This window comes from Hemicordylus capensis, chromosome 1 (genome assembly GCF_027244095.1).
Source record: "Hemicordylus capensis ecotype Gifberg chromosome 1, rHemCap1.1.pri, whole genome shotgun sequence".
Classification (NCBI taxonomy): Eukaryota; Metazoa; Chordata; class Lepidosauria; order Squamata; family Cordylidae; genus Hemicordylus; species Hemicordylus capensis.
The window spans coordinates 432,674,589-432,697,143 of record NC_069657.1 but is presented as its reverse complement, the minus strand read 5'-3'; the positions used below and the strand labels follow the sequence as shown (position 1 = coordinate 432,697,143).

General features: G+C 45.4%; 1 protein-coding gene across 2 annotated transcripts in view; it reads left to right on the top strand.

Moving 5' to 3' along the window:
• The first annotated feature begins 3,358 nt into the window (after window positions 1–3,358).
• The window catches only part of MERTK (MER proto-oncogene, tyrosine kinase), a 76,796-nt gene continuing 57,599 nt past the window's right edge, over window positions 3,359–22,555 (top strand). For both annotated transcript variants that reach the window (XM_053313507.1, XM_053313499.1), the window contains exons 1-4: window positions 3,359–3,732; window positions 12,838–13,258; window positions 14,542–14,642; window positions 15,196–15,369. In XM_053313507.1, the coding sequence (XP_053169482.1) occupies window positions 3,666–3,732; window positions 12,838–13,258; window positions 14,542–14,642; window positions 15,196–15,369 (763 nt within the window). In that variant the 5' untranslated portion in view covers window positions 3,359–3,665. The remainder of the gene's footprint in view (window positions 3,733–12,837; window positions 13,259–14,541; window positions 14,643–15,195; window positions 15,370–22,555) is intronic.

The window sequence follows — 22,555 nt, the reverse complement described above, 5'->3', positions numbered from 1 at the left end:
ACACATACATGTGTGGAACATTGCGCAGGACGTCAGCCACTCTGAGTAATTTTCTTTCTAATGTAGGCCATTACTTTATTATTTAGAGTATTTAAATACTGATTTTCAACAACAACAACAACAACAACAGATTACCAAAGTGGTGTGCACAGCAAAAGGAATGAAACAGTACAGGAGCTGGAGAAAAGTTGCATCTCGTCATCTTGAAAGTAGCTTCATCAGATTTGTGGAATTCAGTACTTGATTTCAGATTTGTAGAATTACTCAGATTTGAGGGCAGAGATCCAGCCTTGTGGTAGTGAGCATTAATTGTTTCATTTGCTAAGCAGGGTTTGCCTTGGTTTGCATTTAGATGGGTGACTACATGTGAGCTGAGAACTGTGTGCTGTAAGATATTCCCCTTAGGGAATGGGACCATAGCTCAGTGACAGAGCATCTGCTTGCATGCAAAAGGTCCCAGGTTCAAGCCCTGGCAGCATCTCCAATAGGGATGTGTAGAATCAAAACATATGGGTTGAGACATTTCGACTTGGAGTGGACTGTTTAGAGCATTCTGAATTCAAAACAAAAAACCCTTTTAAAAGGGAGCCTGTTTCAAGCTCAGAACAGAACAAAGTGGAACGTTTCGTCGACCTGTTCCGAGTGCCATTTTGGAATCCAAAATGGCGCTCTTTTGGCCTCAGTGCACCACCACACAAATGGCCACCGTGTGTGCACAAAAGCCAGAAGAGTGCCATTTTGGATTCCAAAATGGTGCTCAAAATATTCCGTTCAGAATGGGGTTGTTACTGCGGAACAGCCAGCCTGTCCCATTGTTTAGGGATGTGCACAGAACCGAATGGCCCGGTTCGATTTCTCTGGACCAGACTCGAACCTGACCGGGCCGGTTCGGTCCGACACCCCCTTGACCCCTCCCAGTTTGGTTCAGTCCCCGGGGGGGGGGCGGTTCGCAGACCTTTTTAAAAAACTATTTTTTAAAAATGTCACTTACCCCCTCCAGAGGAGTTGTTGGAGGCGGCGGCGGGGTGTGTGTGTGTCCATGGAGGTTCCCCCTCCCCCCACCAGCCTCAATGCAGCCCGAACTGGCCCATTCGGCCGGCTCTTCGGCCCATTTGGGCCTTCTCCCTCGGCGTGGTGGCCATTTTGGCCAGGCCACTCAGAGGCCAATTGCACAGGTGCAGTGGCCTCCAAAATGGAGGCTGAATGAGCCAAAAAGCCGACCGAATGGGCCGGTTCAGGCTGCATTGAGCCCGGTGGGGGGAGGGAGAACCTCCATGGAGACACCCCCACCGCCGCCTCCAACAACTTCCCTGGAGGGGGTAAGTGACATTAAAAAAAATTGTTTTAGTAAACAAACAAACAAAAAACAAAAACTCCGTTAACCCCCGATCAGTCAGGGTGTGTTTGGTCTGGGGTCGGATTGAACAGGGGGTGGTTTGGTTCTGTTTTGACGTTGAGCCGGATTGCACATCCCTACCATTGTTCTGATCAGGGGTGTAGCAAGTTTGGAGTGGGCCCAGAGATTTTAAAATGGGCCCCCACTCACTGAAGCTCAGCTCATGAAGTAAAGAAATCTTAAATGAGGCTGAATAGTGGAGATAAAAAGCATAGTAGTGTGTGTGTGTGTGTGACAATAAAACATCATCCTACATTATTTTTTAAAAGGTTTCGTAAATTGTGGACGATGCAAGTCATTTAATGGTACTAGAGAAAGTCATGCTGTTCTGGTAGCTCCAGGTCTTAACACTCACATCAGTTTCGGAGGACAAATACAACTGAAGGAAGCCCGGGCGGGAGCACAGCTGGGGGAGTCAGTCATGTGACTGGGGGGTCCCCCAAGGCAGTGGGCCCCCAGACAACTGTCTCCCCTTGCCCTATTATAGTTACGCCCCTGTTCTGATCGAAGCCCTATCGGAAGGGCGGTATATAAATCTAATAAATAAATAAATATATATATAAAAAAAATTCGCAGATTTTGAGTTCCATTCCGAGCTTGGAACGGTTTCATGTATACCCCTTATCTCCAGGTCGGGCTGGGAAAGACTCCTGCCTGAAACCTTGGAGAGCCACTGCCAGTCAGTGTAGACGATACTGAGTGAGATGGACCAAATTCTGACATGGTATAAGGCTTAGTCAGCTTTCTATGTCCCTAAATACCTGAAGTGTTCTATAGTGGAATCCAAAAAGCAAACTGAAACATCCAATAATATAACAGAAAAACCACAACAAATAAATGTATACATATAAACTATGTTGAAAATTGAGTAATAATCTAAACATGCTAATATAAATAAATCAATAAAATAAACCCAGCAACAAAGAAATGAACAGGAGAACTCATGATGTACAAACCAGAGCAACACCCTGGTAATAACATTTTTTTGAATATATTTTTCAAGTATTCATAAAAGTTAATATATTCTTCTGAAAATATAAATTAGATCTTCTTCAGAACTTCAATGTTGTGGAATCAATCTTTCTCATGGGAGACTACAGGTCTCCTACAATGCAATAATTCTCTTAAAGGTTTCTGTTACATTATTGGATCTGTCAGTTTGCTTTTTGAATTCTTCATTTCAGATCCTTTACACTATTTGTTTGGCATTCTCTAGTGGAACATTAAAAAACAAACTTATATTCCTATATTAGAGTTGGGGTGAGGAGAGTTGGAACCAATCGCTTTGGGGAGGGGGCCGGGCCATGGATGCCTTGCCGTTGCTAATTCCAATCCCTGCAACTCCAGTTAAAACCCTCAGAAGAGACTAGTATTGTGTTGTATATAAACTGTTTTCAGTGCTACGATCTGTGGACTGGATTTTGTTTTAAAAATACTAACTGAAATTTAAATCAAAAAGATAATTTTGAGTAATTTTCCTCATCCTGTCAGCCAGGACTTTTTGCATTCAGCACATTATGCAAAAACCCAGCTCCCTTGAGAAGTCCATAATGCTGCAGAAAGTTGAAGGAAAGAGAAGAAGAGGACGGCCAGCAACAAGGTGGATGGACTCGATTACGACAGCAATGGATGCATAAAGGCCAAGTTGAAGACAGATCATCCTGGAGAGAATCTATCTGTGTGGTCGCTAGGAGTCGACACCGACGTGATGGCAAGCAAGCAATCACTCTTTTGGGGGACCCCACTGTTTACAGGCAGTTGCTTGTGTCTGTACACACGTGCGTGCGCGCATGAGTGGGACTGGGAAACACAGGCCACACACAGATCTGTCTCCACAATGCCCACAAGCCTCTCTTTTGTTAAACGCGGCTGAAATTTGTTCCCTCTTCAGGAAACGGAGGCGCCGCTCCGCTACCCCCGCCCCGATCCCTCTTTCCAAGAGGAGGCACCCAGGCACACGTCCTCCTTCGGACACCAGCTCCCCGCCTCCCTCCATCACCCTCGGAGCTGGAGGAGGAGGGTCTCCTTTCGACTCACCTCCCTCCCTCGTCCCGCCCCTTCTAAAGTTTTTCCCCCGGAGAACTTTTGTTTTGGTCCAGTGAGCGGGCAGGAGGCAAATTCCGTCGAGGCGGCGGAGCGTCTGGAGGCTGGCGGCGGCGTCCGAGGGGAGACAGACAGACAGACCGGAGGCTTCTGCGGAACGGGGGATCCGGGGGGTCAGGGGTCCTCCTCGAGTTCTCAGGTCGGGCTCCTGCCAAGCCTGCCCACCATGCGAGGGTTTCTGGGGCTCCTGCTGCCGCTGTGGCTGCTGCTGGCGCCGGCCTCTTCCTCCGAAGGTAAAAGCCTTTCCGTCTTTCTCCTCTTTGCTTTGCGTCCAAAGGGCCAGATAAGCAGCAACGGTGGTGCGCGATTCTTCTCTGAGGCTAGATGCTGAAAGCGGGTGTAGGGCGGCGGGCTTGGGAAGAAGGAGGGAGGGAAGAGGGGGTTACCTAGTCTTCCAACTCTTCTGGAGGGGCGGTCTCTCTCCTGCCCCCCCCCCATCATTAGCATTGCCAACTCTGACTGAAGGCTGGAGACTTTTCTCCCCACAAAGTTTTTCACAATATTAGACCGCTAAAACATCTCTGAAAAATATTTGCTTTCAGTAGTCATCTGGAGATGGATTCCAATTCCTGGGAACTCCAGGTGAACACTGGAAAGTTGGCAACCTTACATAGAGCAGGTTTCCATAAGGCACTCTGGCTGGAAGGTTGGAGGAGAATTATTCTTCAGTCCTACTACCCCTCTCTTGTGGTCTTTACAAAACTGGGGAAAGTGGATTGATTGGTCTTGTTTTAATATGAGGCAGAAAGTTTCACAGGGGACTGAGAGGCCACAACTCTGCTTAGCACAACGAAGCCAGGAAGCACTGACCTGGCATCTGTCATTTATTTATGTAGCAAATTTATTGACCGCCTGACTTCCTTAGACTCGAGGCGGTTTACATAAAACCAAATGACGACGAGGGAGACAAGAGCAGAATGTAGAGAATGAATGTAGAGAGAGTGCCTCTGAGGAAGCGCAGAGCGCGTTTCCTTTCTCTCTCATCACACACCTGGCAGAAGAAAATAAAGAGATTTCTGGAACGGAGTGCATAAACAATGGATTATATGGATATTGGCAAAGAATAGCACTGCATAACCACTGCCATTGGAATGCTTCTTAATAGACACAGGCTGAATTTCCAAACAGTAGCTTACTAGCTATTAACCTGCCACCAGCATGCAGCTCCAGTGGCTAATTCTTGCCCGTGTGTGCCTGGGTGGGGGTGGGGGGGTATGCCTTGGGGGGCACGCTGAGAAGAACAAAGCGTCCTGGCGCCTCTGTTCCTTCCTCTTGACCTCAGCTGGTATTCCCACCTCACCCCCGGTGTGTTTGCTGGGCTGGGCAGGCGTGAGAAGCAGGAGGGAGCCATCTGAGAGCTTGTGTACACATTTTGATTGCTGTGGCAAAAGATAGTTTTAGGGCCAACTTGCCTCCCAGATCTCACCATGCTCTTTTAACCCATGTGGTGCATTCCATGGGTTACAGTGTCAGCCTGGGTGTGGGAAGACCATTTTCAAATCCCTCTTCAGCTGCGAGAGCTTCTGCAGAGTAGTGGTTAGAACTCTAATCACTAGTGGTTAGAGCTTAGGTTTGCAGAGGCCAGAGTTTGTTTGTTTATTTATTTACACAGTTTTATCCCGCCCAAAATGCGAGTTCTAATCCTGACTCCTCTGTAGAGTTCACTGGGTGACCTTTGGGTAGCTGCTTGCTGTTAGCCTAATCAACCTCCCAGGATTACTTTAAGGATCAAGGGGGTGAGATAGGAATGTAAACACTTGGCAAAGATGCACCTTTTAACATGGTGATTCTCTTTATTTAGCAGGGGGAGAGTAACTGGCCCTATCCACCTCCAGCACAGTACCTCCAGTGACTGTTGCTGGTGTCTATCTTACATTTCTTTTAGATTGTGAGCCCTTTGGGGACAGGGATCCATCTTATTTATTTGTTATTTCTCTGTGTAAACCACCCTGAGCCATTTTTGGAAAGGCGGTATAGAAATCGAATAAATATATAATATAATATAATATTATATAAAAAGAATGTAGCACATAAATAGGGAGGCTTGCAAATTCCCCTCAGTAACTTGAAGGTTTTTCCTTATACAGTAGGGGTGGTCACCTTGAGGCTTGCTAACTGTTGTTGGACTACAACTCCCAGCATTCCCAGTTGCAATTTATTGTGACTAGGGGTGGTGGGAGTTGTAGTCCAACAGCAGCTCGAGAGCCTCAGGTTGACCATCCCTATTATCCAGCAGAGAACAAGTAACAGAGGAGGGATGGCAGGTAATAGAGAGAGGCAGGGTGACACACCATCAAAAGCCACACTTCCTTCCAAACCAAGAAGTGTGGCTTGTGATGGTGTGCGTGCCTGCATTTCTCCATTGCCTGGTCATTCTAGGTGAGACAAGAATGTGACATGTATGCACACCTGGAAGGACTGAGCTACAGTTGTGACAGAAGCTACAAAATGTTTTGTCAAATCAGCAATTAAAAATACCAGGATAGCTGGGAAAATCTGGGAATGCAGTGGTTATATACAGGAATATAGGAAATTGCCTTCTACTAAGTCAGACCATTGATCAATCTAGTTCAGTATTGCCACTGGCGGTGGCTTCTCCATGGTTTCAGGTAGAAATATTTCCCAACGTACCTGGAGCTGCCAAGGATTGAAGCTGGGACCTCCTACCTGCAAAGCACATGCTGTTTTACTGAGCGACAGCCCCACTCCCTTGGGTTGGGAGGTGTGTAGTCAGAATCCTCAGGACTAAATGATACACAAATGGCATCAGTACTGGAGAAAAATATTAATTAAGAAGCACCCCTTGTGGTACCTGCTGCTTCTACCCCCTTGCCAAAGAAAGCAGAGGGAGAATAATTTTAAAGCAGAAATGTGTAACTGTGGATTGGAAGGTTGTGAATTGTTTACTTACCCATTGTATCTGAGGATGGTGCTCTTGAAGGCTTTGCAAATATGCAACCCTGAATTAATCACAACATGCATGCTGAATACAGTAAAATAAAGGTCATGCACTCATAATCCTATAAAGTATTGGAGAACATGTGCTTGGATTTGCACAGTAATCCCATAAAGTAGTGTGAAAACATTTTATATATGGGCTTGCTTTTGTGAGACAGGTCTTGGAGGGAATCAGTATGCAGCTTCTGATGGTGATGTATTTACTTTTGTTTAATCCATATTTATTTTGTTGTTAAGCCTCCATTCCTGAGAAACTGGGAAATCTCTTTTGGTTAGGAAAAAGAAACTGCTGCTATACACCAGACAAGCACCCTTTAGTATATTCATTTGAAAGAAGCGTCTGATCCTGTTGGGCAGCCGTTTGAATGAGAGAGACTGTTAAACGGAAAACATTTTTCCACTTTAGCTGTGGGTCAGAGAGGGTCACCCTCTGACAGATAAATAAAAAGTGTGGGAGATCCCTTTGCAAACAAATGGAAATTGTTGTTCAGTAAAAGTAAAGTGTACTGTCAAGTTGATTTCTACTCCTGGCTCCCACAGAGCCCTGTGGTTTTCTTTGGTAGAATACAGGAGACATTTACCATTGCCTCTTCCCATGCAGTATGAGATGATGCCTTTCAGCATCTTCCTATATCACTGCTGCCCGATATAGTACCAGTGGGGATTTGAACTGGCAACCTTCTTCTTGTTAGTCAAGCAGAGCCACATAAATCAGGATTTACTTCACACTATCATTTCAGGACATTATCAAGTCATAGTTAAGTACATTGATTGATTTAAATCAATTGCTTAAATCGCTGCTGATTAAAATGGGAGCATTAAATGCTTGCTTAAATGCAAAACTCAGACCATTGATCTATCTTGTTCGGTATTGTTTACAGCAGGGCTGTGCAACTTTGGCGCTCCAGCTGTTGCTGAACTACAACTCCCATCATCCCCAGCCACAGTGGCCGGTAGTCAAGGATGATGGGAGTGAATTGTAGTCCAGCAACAGCTGGAAGGCCAAAGTGATGCAGCTCTAGTCTACCGTGACTGGCAGTGCCTCTCCAGCGTTTTAAGCAGATTCTCTCAGGCCTACCTGGAGATGCCAGGGTTGAACCTTGAAGCATCTCTGATGCACCACAGATCCACAGTTTGTCTGAAATCTGACCCATTTAACTTTGATTGAGGCTCTACACACGATCTGTGTGTAGAGCCTGGGAGGGTTCTGTGGGGAGAGCGAGCTTAGCCTGCTCTTCCCACAGATGAACAGCCGTGTAGCCCTGAATGGCTGGCTCAGCCGCCCACGTGACTACCAGCTCCCCACGGAGCCAGTGGGGGCTGCGGGGATCGGGGGCCACTTGGCCCGTGCGAGTGTACCGGGCATTCTGGGGGGACCCCCCGATGCCAGGAGGCTGCTACCAGGGGACCCCCAACACCAGGAGGCTACCGGTCGGGGATCTACTCATGTGTCACTGCGGATTGCGGTGGCACACAAGCAGGAAAACAAGGTTAATGGAGCGCTCCATTAACCCTGTTTAAGGGGAGGGTGTTTTAGGTGGGCTAGCCATCTTGGGAACACGGGGCTCACCCGTGAGCCCGGTGGTTTGCATGTTCACTGGAAAGTGGGCTAAGCTCCCTTAGCCCATTTTCCAGTGACCGTGGGAATAGTCTCATTGTGTATAATGTTAAAGATAAGTTGTGCCGTCGAGTCGGTGTCGACTCCTGGCGACCACAGAGCCATGTGGTTTTATTTGGTAGAATATAGGAGGGGTTTACCGTTGCCTCCTCCTGCACAGTGTGAGATGATGCCTTTCAGCACGTTCCTGTATCTCTGCTGCCCGATATAGGTGCTTCCCCATAGTCTGGGAAACATACCAGCGGGGATTCGAACCAGCAACCTCTGGCTTGGTTAAGTCCCCGGGCTCTGTGGTCAACTTTACTTTTCCTTTAACAGAGAAAATAAGATAAAGGAGAGGGAATGGAGTGGGTGTAATTTGGTGCTTTGCTTCAGAAAACAAAATATCATGAAGCAACGCTGCAACAAATGCTTGTTTTGTTAAGTTTGTGGTGTGCTGCATTTTTGTTTAGATTGTGTTTTTTGTGCGCAGACATTTATGTTTGCTTGATAGCGACTGTTCTAGACGCCATTGTCCTGTCTGCCTGCATTTCTGATACAAAAAGTTACTTTTCAGGACGGAGTACTTTGCTTATTGGGCCAGCTTAAGTGGTGCATCAGGGCAATGCTTGACTAACAAGCAGAAGGTTGCCGGTTCAAATCCTAGACTATGGGAAACACCTATATTGGGCAGCAGCAATATAAGAAGATACTGAAAGGCATCATCTCATACTGCATGGGAGAAGGCAATGGTAAACACCTCCTGTATTCTACCAAAGACAGCCACAGGGCTCTGTTGTCTCCAGGAGTCGAAATCAACTCGACAGCACACTTTACCTTTACTTTGCTCATCAAATAAGGTGACAGTATCCATTTCCAGATGGAGGTTTTTTTTAAAAGAAGTAGTAGTGCATATGTTCCTGTGTTTTCAGAATGAGTCCTTCTGTGTTTTATCAAATTAGTATTAATTGCTTTAGAATCTTGCTTTTCAGAGCCATAATACTATTACATCGTGACAATATGTTCTGTATTATTATATGTTATAGCACTTACTAGAGAACATTTCCTTCTGTTTTGCTAAAAGATGGAGCTCCCTAACTGAGATTTTCTGTTCCTCACCCTTAAGCTCAATTGAACAATTAACTAATTCGGCCATGGATGGACTTTTGAAAACCTTCCCTCTTTTTTTTTTTTAATAACTGCTTTTCTCAAGCGGGGGCGATTTTGGCAAAAAACCAAACAAAACCCCAAACCATCAATGACAGAGCCGTTTCCCACTATGCTGTGCTTTTCTTAGTGCTGGGAGGGCCCTTTAAGAGAGAGAGGACCTTTTTTAAGAGCTCTTGGAGAAAAGCACCGGGAAGGGCTACACAGGCACGCCTTCCAAGATGGGATGGTGCAGGAGCTCAAGAGGGCTCCGTTCCCCTTAACGGAGCCACAGCAGTGCTGAGCAAAATGCAGTACTGCATGGTGGGAATGTTCTCCTCCACATAGTACCTTTGTACTTTAATTATGCATGGTTTTAATTATATTGTAAACCGATTTGAGATTATTTTAACGAAAAGATTATTTTAATGAAAAGCAGTATATCAATTGAACAATAACTCACTCGCTCACTCAGTCGTGCCAGGGACCTGTGCGGACTATTTGGCTTTGGCTGATGCTTCACACAGGCCCAATAAACAGTCAGGGAGCCACACTCAGGGTTGATGGGGACCACCACTGGTCCCTGCAACCTACAATGAAGAACACTGGTCCACTTGGTAATCTCTTCTTCCGGTTCGCCTCTCCTAGAAATGGGTCCCTTTTATCCAAAGTGTCACTGTTCCTTTGTGGGCTCCTGGATGTTTGGACTTGCTCAGTCTGTTCTTGCAGGATCTGCTCCGGAAACTGTTTGCACTTGATGATACCAGGCATATATGTTGCCATTTAAACTCGGGCAGCAGGGGCTCCAAATTGTCAAGCAGTCTTGTGCAATATAAGCACACATTGTCATGGCTCAGCACTAGCAAAGTTCAAGCAAAACTCTGGTTAATTATTAATCATATGTTGGTATGTGGCATTTAGGCTTTGCTGAATTTGCACTTGCTAATGTGTTTTTCTCATTCTCTGAGAAAGCATGGGGGGGGTGGTCAATCAGTGACTCATTTATTCTAGAAAAGGGAGGGGTAACTGATGGCCCACAGTCCAGAACTAGCCCTTGGAGTATACAGTATATTTTTTTCAGGCCCCATTGGACTTGCTAATTTTAACCAAGGTATAGTTAAAAAATGCATACAGTTACATTTGCAACAGAAGTAAGTGAATCTTCATGCATGCTTTACATTAATGTTCCTGTTGGGATCTCATGAGTGTTCTTGATTGTCCATCAGTCACTTACCTATTTATATTTTATCTATATTAAAATGGATAATCCTCTTTTCCGCCAAAAACAAAAGACAGACCTGAAAATAGCTTATAGCTTACAGTTTAAAATAAATTAAATAATGCTACCATTTATAATGATAATATAAGAACAATTAATAAGAATCTTCCATTTTAGGGCATCTTTTAGGAAACTCATCCATTGCTTAGCTGCCTCCCCTCAGTCAATGACTTCATACTATCCAAACACGTTTTATGGTGTAGGGTCTTGTTTTTGTGAAGGTGGCAAACTGTCTGGGCTGTGCTATTTCAGATCTGCAGGTGGGGGCTCACATGCTCCTCCATGCAAATCATTTCCTCCAAACAGGAAATGTGATTTCTGGGGGGAGTCTTCCAGTCTAGCCTTCTTCCCAGTATGCTAGCTTTCTGTGTGCAGGGAATTGTTCTGTATGGAGGAACATTCAGTTTTGTGTATCTCCATCTACAGTCTGAAGCAATGTAGCCCTGAAACATATTGACCACCTCAGTGAAAATTAGACCATAACGTTGGAGGTGGGTTCAGACGTTGTGCAGAATCTTGGCTGCAGCTGAGTTCCATGCAGCCTCTCTCAGCCCCAGCACAAGTGCCTACTTCTTTTCTTGGTTACGATATGCCAAGATCAGTTGCGCTGTCTGAACCTACCAATCTCAGCCTATTCTACTCATTTCATCTGTGTGATCCTGCTGGATCAGGCCCATGGTTAGTCTAGTTCCGCATCCTGTTTCACACAGTGGCCCACCAGATGCCTCCGGGAAGCCTGCAGGCAAGAGGATAAGGCAGGCCTTCTCTCCCGCTGTTGCTCCCCTGCAACTGGTATTCATTCAGAGGCTTCTTGCTTCTAAGCCCGGAGGTGGCCTATAGCCATCAAGACTAGTAGCTATTTGTTGACCTGTTCTCCATGAATGTGTCTAAGCCCCAGTTAAAGCCACCCAAGCTGGTCACCATCAGTACATTCTGTGGCAGAGAATTCATAGGTGTGGGGTGCGGGGGATGGGGACGACTTCCTTTTGCTTCTTCTAAATTTCCTAGCAGTCAGTTTCATGGGATTACCCCGGGTTCTAGTGCTGTGAGAGGGGGAGATTCTGTCCACTCTCTCCACACCATACATAATTTTATAAACCTCTGTCATGTCTCCCCTGAGTTGCCTTTTTTCTAAGCTAAAGAGCCTTGCATGTTGCCTCCTAAGGAAGCTGCTCTAGGCCCCAATCATTTTGCTTGCCCTCTTCTGTACCTTTTCCATTTCTATAATGTCCTACATTGTTACAGTGTGTAACAATGTAGAGGACTTGAAGGCTGTATTTTTTAAAAAACAAAAGATTTGATGTCATGGTGAGGGCCTTTGATTCATTAAGCCCAAACACTAGCCCAACATACTCATTTAAGTTTCATATTGGAACTTTCCTCCATTCTAAAAGCTGCTTTGAACTTGCTTTTTTTCTTTCTCTCTGTGTATTTCTTATTTCGCACCTGCAGTGCTGTGAAGCGGGTAACTTCAGTGTATTTCTGGAAGCCAGGAAAAGACTCAGTGTGGTTAATTATCCAAACATGCAAATAGATGCTCCTATAAGGAGATGCCACTATCAGGGAGAAATGTTAAATATTTGAATCTAGTGATTCTGAGGAATCAAATTCCCATTCTGTGAGGATGCCTCCCTATCTCCAAGAGGAAGATTTTAATTAACACCTGGCTGTACCTCTTTCTGCTGATTTGCAGACTTTTTCCCTATGAAGGAAACAGCTAGCTTTTGTGTAGTTAGTCACTGGAGGGGCTCTTGAGGTTGCTAATTCCAGAATGTTGCTTTCCGTGTTAGTTTAGCTTTGTTAACGGAGTCCATGCTGCATGGCTCCTAGGAGTGTGCAAAGTTCACCATGATGCAAAGCTTTTCTTTTGTGAACTGCACCGTAAAACCTAAGATCTTACATTGTTGTAAACCACACAGAGACGTAAGTTTTGGGTGGTATAAAAATATGTTAAATAAATAAATAAAGATCTACTGAGCTTCCTATCTAACACTGGACAGGAAAAAAGGTACCTACCTTGTGTGCATTTTGACCATTTCTGCCTTGTTTCCCTGTACTGCTTTTTATAATTTCTTAAATAAACTAGATTTTGATTGCTTTAAACTTGATATGGGCTGGAAACCTGCTCCGTTAAGTCTTTCTATGTGCCTGTTTACACACTCTTTAAGAGGCTTTGAGGTTTTTTGCTATGTTTTGAGTTCACCCTTGTTCAAGAGGAAACAGGGGAAATTATAAAGTTTTGTCTCATAGGAGACTGGTGGCAGCTCTACCGAGGAATTTTAATGAACCTGGAGAAAGTCCAGAGCAGGAAACCTTCTTCTGGTTCTCCACACTTGATGTTGTGTTCTTAATTTGCAGATCCTGTTGAAGGGATAATCTCTGACTTGTTGTCATCTTCAAAATCAAATTCACCTTCAAAAGATTCAACAGGTGTACATCGGTTACCACGTTCCTTTCTAGTCAAGAGGAACACTATTTCCAGAACTGATGCATCAACACATTATGTGGAATCCAGTACTGGGAGTGCAAATAAGTTTGCCTCTGGTGAACATCTTCAGTCCATTAAATTTAATCCTACAGTCAGAAACATAGTAATTGCTGAACATACGGACATCAAATTTAATTGTTCCATCAATGTCCCTAAATCGCTAATCAACCAAGACTCTGCAATGATTTCCTTGTGGAAAAACGGGAAGGAGCTGCTTGATGCTGACAGAATGGCCAGCCAGTTTTACCAGTTTCATGACAATGAAGTAATCAATATGATCTCTACTTTCAGGTAAATTGTGTTTAAAGTTTTACACTTTCCTTTTTCATGTCAAGAATGTGTGGAAAACTACAGTAGGTTGGAGAAGGTTTAGGACAATTGCAGAAGTTACAAAGAAGCAATGAAGAGGAACAGTGGGTGACTCACACTGCCTCTTTTTCTTCTGCAATGTGGGAAGCAGATCTGATTGATATTGAGAAGCCACCAGGAGCTTTTCCACACCCGGCTTTTAGTTCGCCTCTCCTCCGGAATGGAAGGGGTGCACTCACATATCAGCCCCTGCAAGCTATTGGGGAGCACTTCACACACAATTCGGGTTTTTCATTGTGCTTTAGAGTGTAGCCCGATTTATATCCGGGTAAAAAAACACCCCACTTTTTGCGTTGGTTTTGGGGGGCAACTTCAAACTCGCAGTAAAGCCTTGCAGTAAACTTGTAGTAAAGCCTGCTGTCTGAAAATGCTCCTGCTATTTCCTCACAACAGAGGTGGTATCCTGGATCCCCACAACAACTATGGAACCTAAAACATAGAAAGCTGCCTTATACTTATTCAGACTATTGGCCCTTCTAGTGCAGTATTGCCTACACTAGCAGCATCACTTCAGGGTTTCAGGCAGGAATCTTTCCCAGCCCTACCTGGAGATGCCAGGGATTGAGCCTGGGACCTTCTGCTTCCAAAGCAGATGCTCCACCCCTGAGCTACAGCCCTATCCCCTCCCGCCCCGTGAAGCCAGTGGGACTTGAATCCGTGGTTTAGCCAGACTCTCTGCACTGCTCTACACACACCCTACTCCCTAAGCAACTCGGCTCCTCTGTGGATTTATTACATTTGAAAAGTCACTCCAAATCTGCTTGTGGGGCTTCCCACCATGTCCAATGCAGATCTAAAAATATTCGGGGTTTAGGGATTGGGATCTACCATAGGATCAGGTGTACTCTATTCTGCCAATCCCCTCTTGTATGTAACCACCCTCTATCCCCCTTGCCCTCCACCTCCATACTCCAGCATTGTGTACAGTTTTCAGCAGTGCAGGTCAAAAGGTGCCTGGGAGCATGATTAAACTGTCGAGAACACTGGAAAAATGCTAGATTATTCCCAGGTGGTTTCCCGCTCATCCCGCATGTATTCATACAGTTCCCACCACTGCTTGCACCGTCTGTTTTAGTTCAGGCTGGCCTTAAAATACTACTTTATTCTTTTAATGTGTACTAGAAGTTCTAGGTTTTGTTGTTGTTGTTGCTAAGTCACATAGTAAACACTGAAGCCCTTATAAGTCTTTTCCTTTCTCCTTGCAGCTTAGTCAAAGCCCAGCGTTCCGACAATGGGTCCTACAGTTGCAAGCTGAAAATCAACAGTGATGAAATAGTGTCAGACCCTATTTTGGTTCAGTTGGAAGGTAAGCTTAGATTTGAAAGAATGACTTCATGGCAATAGTTGAATAGCGAAGTGCATCATCTGGCTTACAAGATTTTATTATTTAGTTATTTTATGTTTATTTCCCGCTCTTCCTCCAAGGAGCCCAGAGCAGTGTATATGATTAGGTTTATCCTAACAACAACCCTGTGAGGTAGGTTAGGCTGAAAGATAAGTGACTGGCCCAGAGTGACCCAGTGAGTTTAATGACTGAATGAGGATTTGAACTCGGGTCTCCCCACTCCTAGTCCATCACAGTCATTTGAATCTAGGTTTAATGTGGGTTATCAACACTGAAGTGATCCTGTGAACCCAGGCCAAGCTGGTTTATGGCCTGAGATTCCCACCTTGGCAGGGCGTCACACAATCACTTCAGTGTCGTTGGTAACCCACATTAAACCTAGATTCAAAAAACTGTGTGAACAAGGCCACGATCTGGATAACTTCAGCTGCTTTTAATAAATCAAAAGTGTCCATCACTGCTTTAGTCTGTCTCTTTGTCATTAAAGTCCGCCTAACAATTTTGCTGCCCACAGGCCTGCCACACTTCATTCAGCATCCCCAGGGGATGAACGTTACCCAAAACAAGCCTTTCAATCTCATGTGCCATGCAGTGGGGCCTCCTACGCCTGTTGTGATTCGCTGGTTTTGGAATAGCAGCCAAATTACTGAGAAAGATGACCCTTCTCCAGCTGTCTTGACTGTGCCAGGTAAGTTAAATGGCAGATTTATTTATTTGTTGGTTACATTTGTATACCACCAAATGATAAAATATCACGGCAGTTTACAACCAAGAAAAAAACAAAACAGTTAAAAACAGTTACAAAATTCCATCAAAGGCATGGTTAAAGATGTGTGCTTTTAAGGCCTTCTTAAAGGCCACCAGAGATGATGAGCCTCTTAATTCAGCAAGGAGTGCATTTCAAAGCTTAGGGAAGACTACAGAGAGTCCCCAAGTCACCCTGGCCTGTGGCAACTGCAAGTGGACCTCTCCAAATAACCTCAATAAATGGTAGGGATCATGCAGGAAGAGAACTGGTCTTGTGGTAGCAAGCATGACTTTTTCCCTTAGCTAAGCAGGGTCTGTCCTGGTTGCATATGAAAGGGAGACTAGAAGTGTGAGCACTGTAAGACGTTCCCCTTCGGGGATGGAGCCTCTCTGGGAAGAGCATCTAGGTTCCAAGTTCCCTCCCTGGCTTCTCCAAGATAGGGCTGAGAGAGCTTCCTGCCTGCAACCTTGGAGAAGCCGCTGCCGGTCTGTGCGGACAATACTGAGCTAGATAGAACAATGGTCTGACTCAGTATATGGCAGCTTCCTATGTTCCTGTGCAGAAGAAAATGTTCCATTCTGCACAGAAATAGGAGTCCAACCATCTGATTTCAAATATTTGAATCTTGAGTGTGGAGTTTTCAAGATACAAAGGGTTAGTCATTGGTTGGGATAGGGTTTGCTAAGTAAAACTTGTTGTCAAGGGGGCGTGGCTATGTTCTCCATAGAGCAAGGGTGGCGAGCCTGGTGATTCAACAGCGGTTAACCTGCCTAAGACCCCTCCCCTAAAATGAGGTTAGTGGAGCATTCACTCTGCTAACCCCATTTTAACCCCATTTTACTGATTGTGTGCTGTCGCAGCACGGCTCCGCGCCACAATAACACACGAGTGGACCCCTGACCGGGAGGCTACAACAAGCCTCCTGCCCTTGAGGGTCTCCCCAGGATGCTCCTGCGGGGCATCCTGGGACTTCTGGGGGCCGTGTGGCCCCTGATTCCCGCTGCCCCTACCAGCTCCATGACAGAGCCAGTAGTTGTGTGGGCAGCCGATCTGGCCACCCAGGGACGGGTCTCTGCTTGTGTGCGGGGAGAGCGGGCTAAGCCTGTTCTCCCTTCCGAGCCCGGTTAGGTTCCACACATTGATCGTGTGTAGAGCCTCGCAGATTCCTCAGCCTTCAGCTTATCTCTTCTATTCTTCAAGCTGAGAAACTTCCTGCTCTTTTTGTTCAAGCCCTCCTTCCTCCCATCCTCGCCACTGAGTTCTGTTAATTAGCTCTGCCCACATGGTTGTCTGTCCAGTGCCCTTTGAATCCAGTCTCCAGTGTAATCGTGGGGCAGCGGACAACTTGGGAGGCATCCTTGGTAGGAGGATTGCTTGTTTCAAGAGTATCCCTCTTTTCATCTGCAAAATGTTGGTGGGTATGGGCTTGGCTCATCTGCTTTGTCAATCTGGAATCATTTCCACTGCATGGACTTGATTGCCTGCTCTCTGTTTGTGGTTTGCTTGCAGTCAGAATTGTAGGCCACACCTCCCTGATCGTTTGGCCACACCCCTACCCTTTGTACACCTCACCTGCCAGGTTACTTGGCCGCATTCCTACATATTCACAGGCATGATGCCCCTCTTTTCATTAGTGAAATATTGGAAGGCATGAAAGTTCCTTCTTGTGGCAAGTAACTCTTAGGAGCAGCTGTAAGACTGAATAAAGATAAAAGTTGGACTGAGAGTGTTTGGAACTGATCTCATGTACTTCTAATCTCCACAGTTGTGGTTCTAGAGGGCTATCGCTGAGAGGAAGATCATGCATAGTGGGGCTTGAGGTATTTTAAATAGTTTGACAGAGCCACAATTTCTCTGGTTTTGAGGGATTGTTTTAGTGGGCGTTGTCCTTTAAAGTGGCTTATTTGGTTTTTACCAAAGTCTTTGTGAAAAAAATTTTCAGTGTTACAAACGCTGTCAGGCATTTCCTTTCTTTCTCTCTCCACAGTATGGAAAATGAAACCACCTCAGCTTAGCTACTTTTTAAAGTAAAAAAAATTGCAAGCGTTAATAACCTCTAATAATCTGAGGTTATGAACTCTAGTATACCTCAGATTGCCTTGTTTTTTAGGTTGCATTGTTCCTTCAGACCTTTATTTGATTCTGATCTGAAACAGTGAGTAATTCTGTGGCAAACATTTGTTGATGTTTTCTGGTATGAAGTTTGATCTTGCTGTGGTTGAGATCAGTGGTTTTCAACCTGTGTTCTGGGGAATCCTGTAATTCCTCAGGACCCTATCACGGATTCCTCAACTGGAAAACCAGTCATGGCAGATGAGTTCCCTATGCAGTGGCTTGCCAGGGGCGACCCTTCCACAAGGCGGGGTAAGGCCATTGTCTCAGGTGCAGGTGCGAGGAGGAGTGCAGGGGTGGCAAATGCTGGTCCCCAACCATGACAGATGCCATTCCATGGTCCTTCTTTCCATTTTCGGTCATCACCCTTCCTCATCCCACTAGGGCATGGGGCTCACTTCCCCCTCCTTGTCCTGCTGGGATGCACCACTTTTTTTCTTCGCTCCCTTCCACCCAATGGGAGCTAGGAATGACTGGCTTGCTGGCATAGTCTGAAAGTGCTCACCATGTGCTTCACTGCCACAGCAGCATGGCCTGAGCACCTGCCCAAAGGTGGAGGAATTGTCAGGTTGTCCTTCACCTGAGGCAGCAAAATGTCTTGGAACATCCCTGCAGCTTGCCTACTGTTGCACATTTTCCTCAGCTGCAGGAGAGTGTTTAATGTACACTAGAATACCTGAGTGCACACTCAGTTCAGGAAGCCAGTTGTGGGTTCTACCAAACTCAACCAGTTTCCTGTGTGAACTGAGTGTACATGCTAGGACATGCCTCATAGCGCTCTCCGTTGCACTGGGGTTCCATGCAAGAGTTTTTCATGAGACCTACATGTGGCTGGCATCCTGCATTTAAGGGGAAAGTTTGAAAAGCACAGAAAATAAACTATTTAACATTCATTAGCATTATGTAAAAGGGACACAGAGATAGTTTCCTAAAGTTGTGAACATTCTGTACCTTATAGGTAGAGCTATGTGTGTATTGCGGTCCTGTGTAGGCACAGAAAAACTGCAGAATATGATCTGGGCTGCAAAATCCAGCCTCTTATCAACTTTCATTCAAGCTTTTAGTTTTGATGTGATGGTTGCAAATATGTATTTGAGTGTGTGTGGAAAGGGCTTGGTAAAATCTTAGAAGCCATCAAGGCTGCTCAAAAGGAGTGAAAACAGATGAAACATCTTAAGAGTATTAGAGAAAGGTTGCTACTGCCTTGGCTGCTCTGCAAACAAACTGGGGCTGAGATGAAAAGGTGACGAGGACACTTTTTATGAATGCTTCCACCCCTCTTGTAAAAAGTGTCCCCTCTTTGGCAGTTTTTCTGGGATGCTACAAAGAGGGCTGAAAATATTCACTCATTGAGGCTGTTCTGACAATCAGCTAAAACTGGGCTAAGAATGCCGAGCCCGGTCCTGGCTGATTGTAAGAACCTCCAGGAGCGGGCTTGTAAGAACCTCCAGGAACAGCTCCCGGCAGCGGCAAATCTGCCAAAGAGGCCAGCCTCTTAAATGGGGCTAAGAGAGCGAGTGTGGGGCTCCCACAACGCACTGCACACTCGCATGGTACATTATGGGATTTCTGGGGGCTGGGGTGATGTGTCCCAGCCCCAGACTTTCCATGCTGCCAGGGAAAACCAGTGTTCATGTCGATGCACGATCCGTGTGTCCAACATGGATGGGGCAATCATCTGCAGGGGGTGGGGTAAATTTTTACAACCTCCCTCCCTGTGCACCACAAGTCCTTTCTCACTGATCGTGAGAAAAGGCTCATTGTGTAGGGGTAGGTATCGGAGAAGAAGGAGATATGCCCTCACGTTGCTAAAGGGACTAAGCTAATGCCACACTGTGCTGCAGAGGATCCCCTATCCCTTTGTTTGTATTCCAAATATCAGGGAATATAAAATCATCTTCACGCTTGACACATGAGACTTCATGTGAATAAGCCAGAATGGGCAGAAAGCTGTAATTCAGAAGTGATTGTTCATCCTGTATTGTTCATCAGAATACAGATGTATTGTGGCAAAAAGCTGTAGACCTCAACTAGCAGAATTTAAAGGAAGTTGGCTTTTAAAAACTCTGGTCAGCCCAACAGTCTAGAAATAGTACTTTCCGTCGCCCAGCCAGACTGCAAAGTGCAAGACATTTCCTACCAGTGGTAAAGCTACAGGCCATATTCAGCCCAAGCATTGTTGCTGCACAAATTCCATTCATTTCCATGGGATTTAAATACGAGATCATGGAGTGAAGAGAGGGTGGGCAACCACAGTTTTTTCGTGAATAGCACTGTTTCTGCTAAAGAAAAAAAAAAGCTCCTATTTACTCAGACAACACACAAAAAAAGCTGCCTGTTTTTCTTTTGGCTTCTTTCTCAAGAGATGGATTTTGACCACTCTGGATTGTAGCCAGCCTTGCTCACTAGGAAGAAAGGGTTGCCCCATTTCTACATGGATCTTGAAAGATATGAATGAAAAAGGAGTGATTTCTTCATAACTAATAGAAGGTCATATCACTCTGTTGCTAAACTCAAGGGTTTTGTGTATTTTCATACCCATGAGTTATTGTTGGAAACATATAGGCTGAATTAAAACAGTGGCCAACATTCTGCATGGCGGGACGTTGGTGTTAGGGACCCACCGGAGCTGCTGCACAACCAGAAAGGAAACCCTGACAGTATATAGTGCAGTGTTCTTTATTGTAAGGCTGAAGGCCAGTGGGGGCTCCCATCAGCCCTAAGCATGGCTCCCTGACTAATCATTTATTGGGCCTGTGTGAAGCTTCAGTCAAAGCTGAATACTCTGCACAGTCCCCTGGCCCCATGTAGAGGCAACTATTTCCTCTGTGCAGTGCAGTCCTTTGCCCAATCCTGTTGGGTCTCCTTTAAGGGAAATGGAGCCCACTTGAGTCCCTGCACCATCTTGGAAGGTTTGCACAGAGTGCTGGGAAGTGTAGCCCTTCCCAGTCCCTTTCCTCCTAGAGCTCTTAAGAGGGGGCTCCACTTATCTTAAAGGGCCATCCCAGCACTGAAAAAAGTGTGGTATAGTCGCCAACCATGAGCGTTCTGTTCCTGGAAAACCTCATGGTTGGCAAATTTGTGGTTGACAAGCGGTAGGAATGCATTGAAAACAGGGGGTTAGGGGAATCATGGTAGTGAAAGGACTGCAAAATACAGTAAAAAATAGGGGGAAAAACACCCTTGACCCCCCAAATCCCCCCCAACCCCCTAACCCCGAAATTTCCAAAAGATCTTGTCAAATCGCGGATACTCAGGTCGCAGTTGGCAAGACCGATCACAATTTCCCAGTCGCAGATACTCAAATCTGTGATTGGGAAACCCGCAGTTGGCATGGGATGATTGTACTGTTATGCTGGTCAGCACAGTGGGAAATGGCTCCAACACAGAAGGGTGGTGATGTTTTTTGTGGGGCGGGGTGTTTTTTTTTGCCAAAGTGGCCCCTGCTCCAAAAATAGTGAAAATCAATGTTGGAAATGCAACAGGGAAGCCACTAAAAATCATTTCCAGGCAGTTCCTATTGTTTCTGATGGAAATTGCATTGCGCAATTACCTGGAAGCAGTTTTCAGTTGTTCCACCACTTCCCCATTGCACTACACTGTTGGGACTACCTTTCAGCCCTGGTGATTCCCTAATGCCGACGTTCTGCCGTGTGAAATGCCAGCCACTTATTTTTAGGATCAGAAGCTTTCGCCCGCTTATAATGAACGTGTTCCTTAGATAAGGAAGAATGTCTTTAAGAGTTAAGAATGCCTTTACCACCTTTAAGCATCCTGCCATGTTCACAGTCAGAGTAGCTAATCTCCCTTTAGCTCTTAGTTTCTTTCATGGGTTCATTAAGCATGATCTTGAAAAATCCTTCCTGGATGGGCAGAACTAGGTTGGTCAGGTGAATATTGCCAAGAGCACTCCTAATGGGAGGGGGTATATACCAGCCAACAATGAGAAGATCTTTCCCTATTCTAAGGACAAAATTGAAATCTTTAAGTGGAAGCTGGTCAGAAATTAAACAAGCACCTACTAATGAAAAATTTGTAGGTGGGGCGAATCTGTTGCAGGTGGGGCAGTGAATCTACGAGTCCCACCCTGGCTATGGCCCTGTCACCACTTTCTTGCAAATGTTGCTTCCTCCTGATTCCCTGGTTGAGGATCTTTTTGGAGGGAGAAACAACGATTTGATGCTGTATATGGAGGAAAAAATACGAATGGCAGGGGAGCAATCCAGGATGGGGGACGTGCCTTCATCTCCTAGTTGTGACCTTCCCAGAGGCATCTGGTGGGCTACTGTGGGAAACAGGATGCTAGACTAGATAGGGTTGGACGTGCTCTAGCATGGCTCTTTTTTTATTTTTTTTAATCAACAGTAGAAGAAGACAGGCAAGTAGTCCAGAACCTTCAGGGCAATATTTTTGCTGCAGCAACCATAAGAATTTAAGCATTGTCTTGTTAGAACAGATCAAAGGTCCATATTGAAGCATCCAGCCAGATCATTGTTCTGTTTAATGATACACTTGCAACACTTAACTGTCTGTAGCAGATTAGCAGCAGTTTAAAGCACCATGTGCACTGCATGGTGCTTTAGTGTTCATGCACCTGCATTGACAATCACACATGCTCACTAGAGCAAGATGTATCCACCTCCTCACTCTACTGCTCAGCTTCTAGATACTCTGAAGGAATGGAGCTAAATTGCTCTGCAAGATGACTTGTGGTGACCAGAAGCAGGGCTTTTCCCACAGTGACGCCACAATTGTGGAAACTAACTCCTGAGCAGTACAATTGAGTAATTCAGTCAGGGTGTCAGCCACTGTCTTGTACTCTGATACATTTTGATGTACTTGGATTTTTATTTTTCTGTTGTGAGTTGCCTTGCAAGGCACTGTGCCCGAAAGATAGGATACCAAGCTATTGAATAAATACATGCAAATAATTCTCCGGGGGTTAAAATAGCAACAAAATAGGGCAGTGGTTTATCAGAATCTGGGACAGAAAGGAGGAATAGCCCTTGATAAA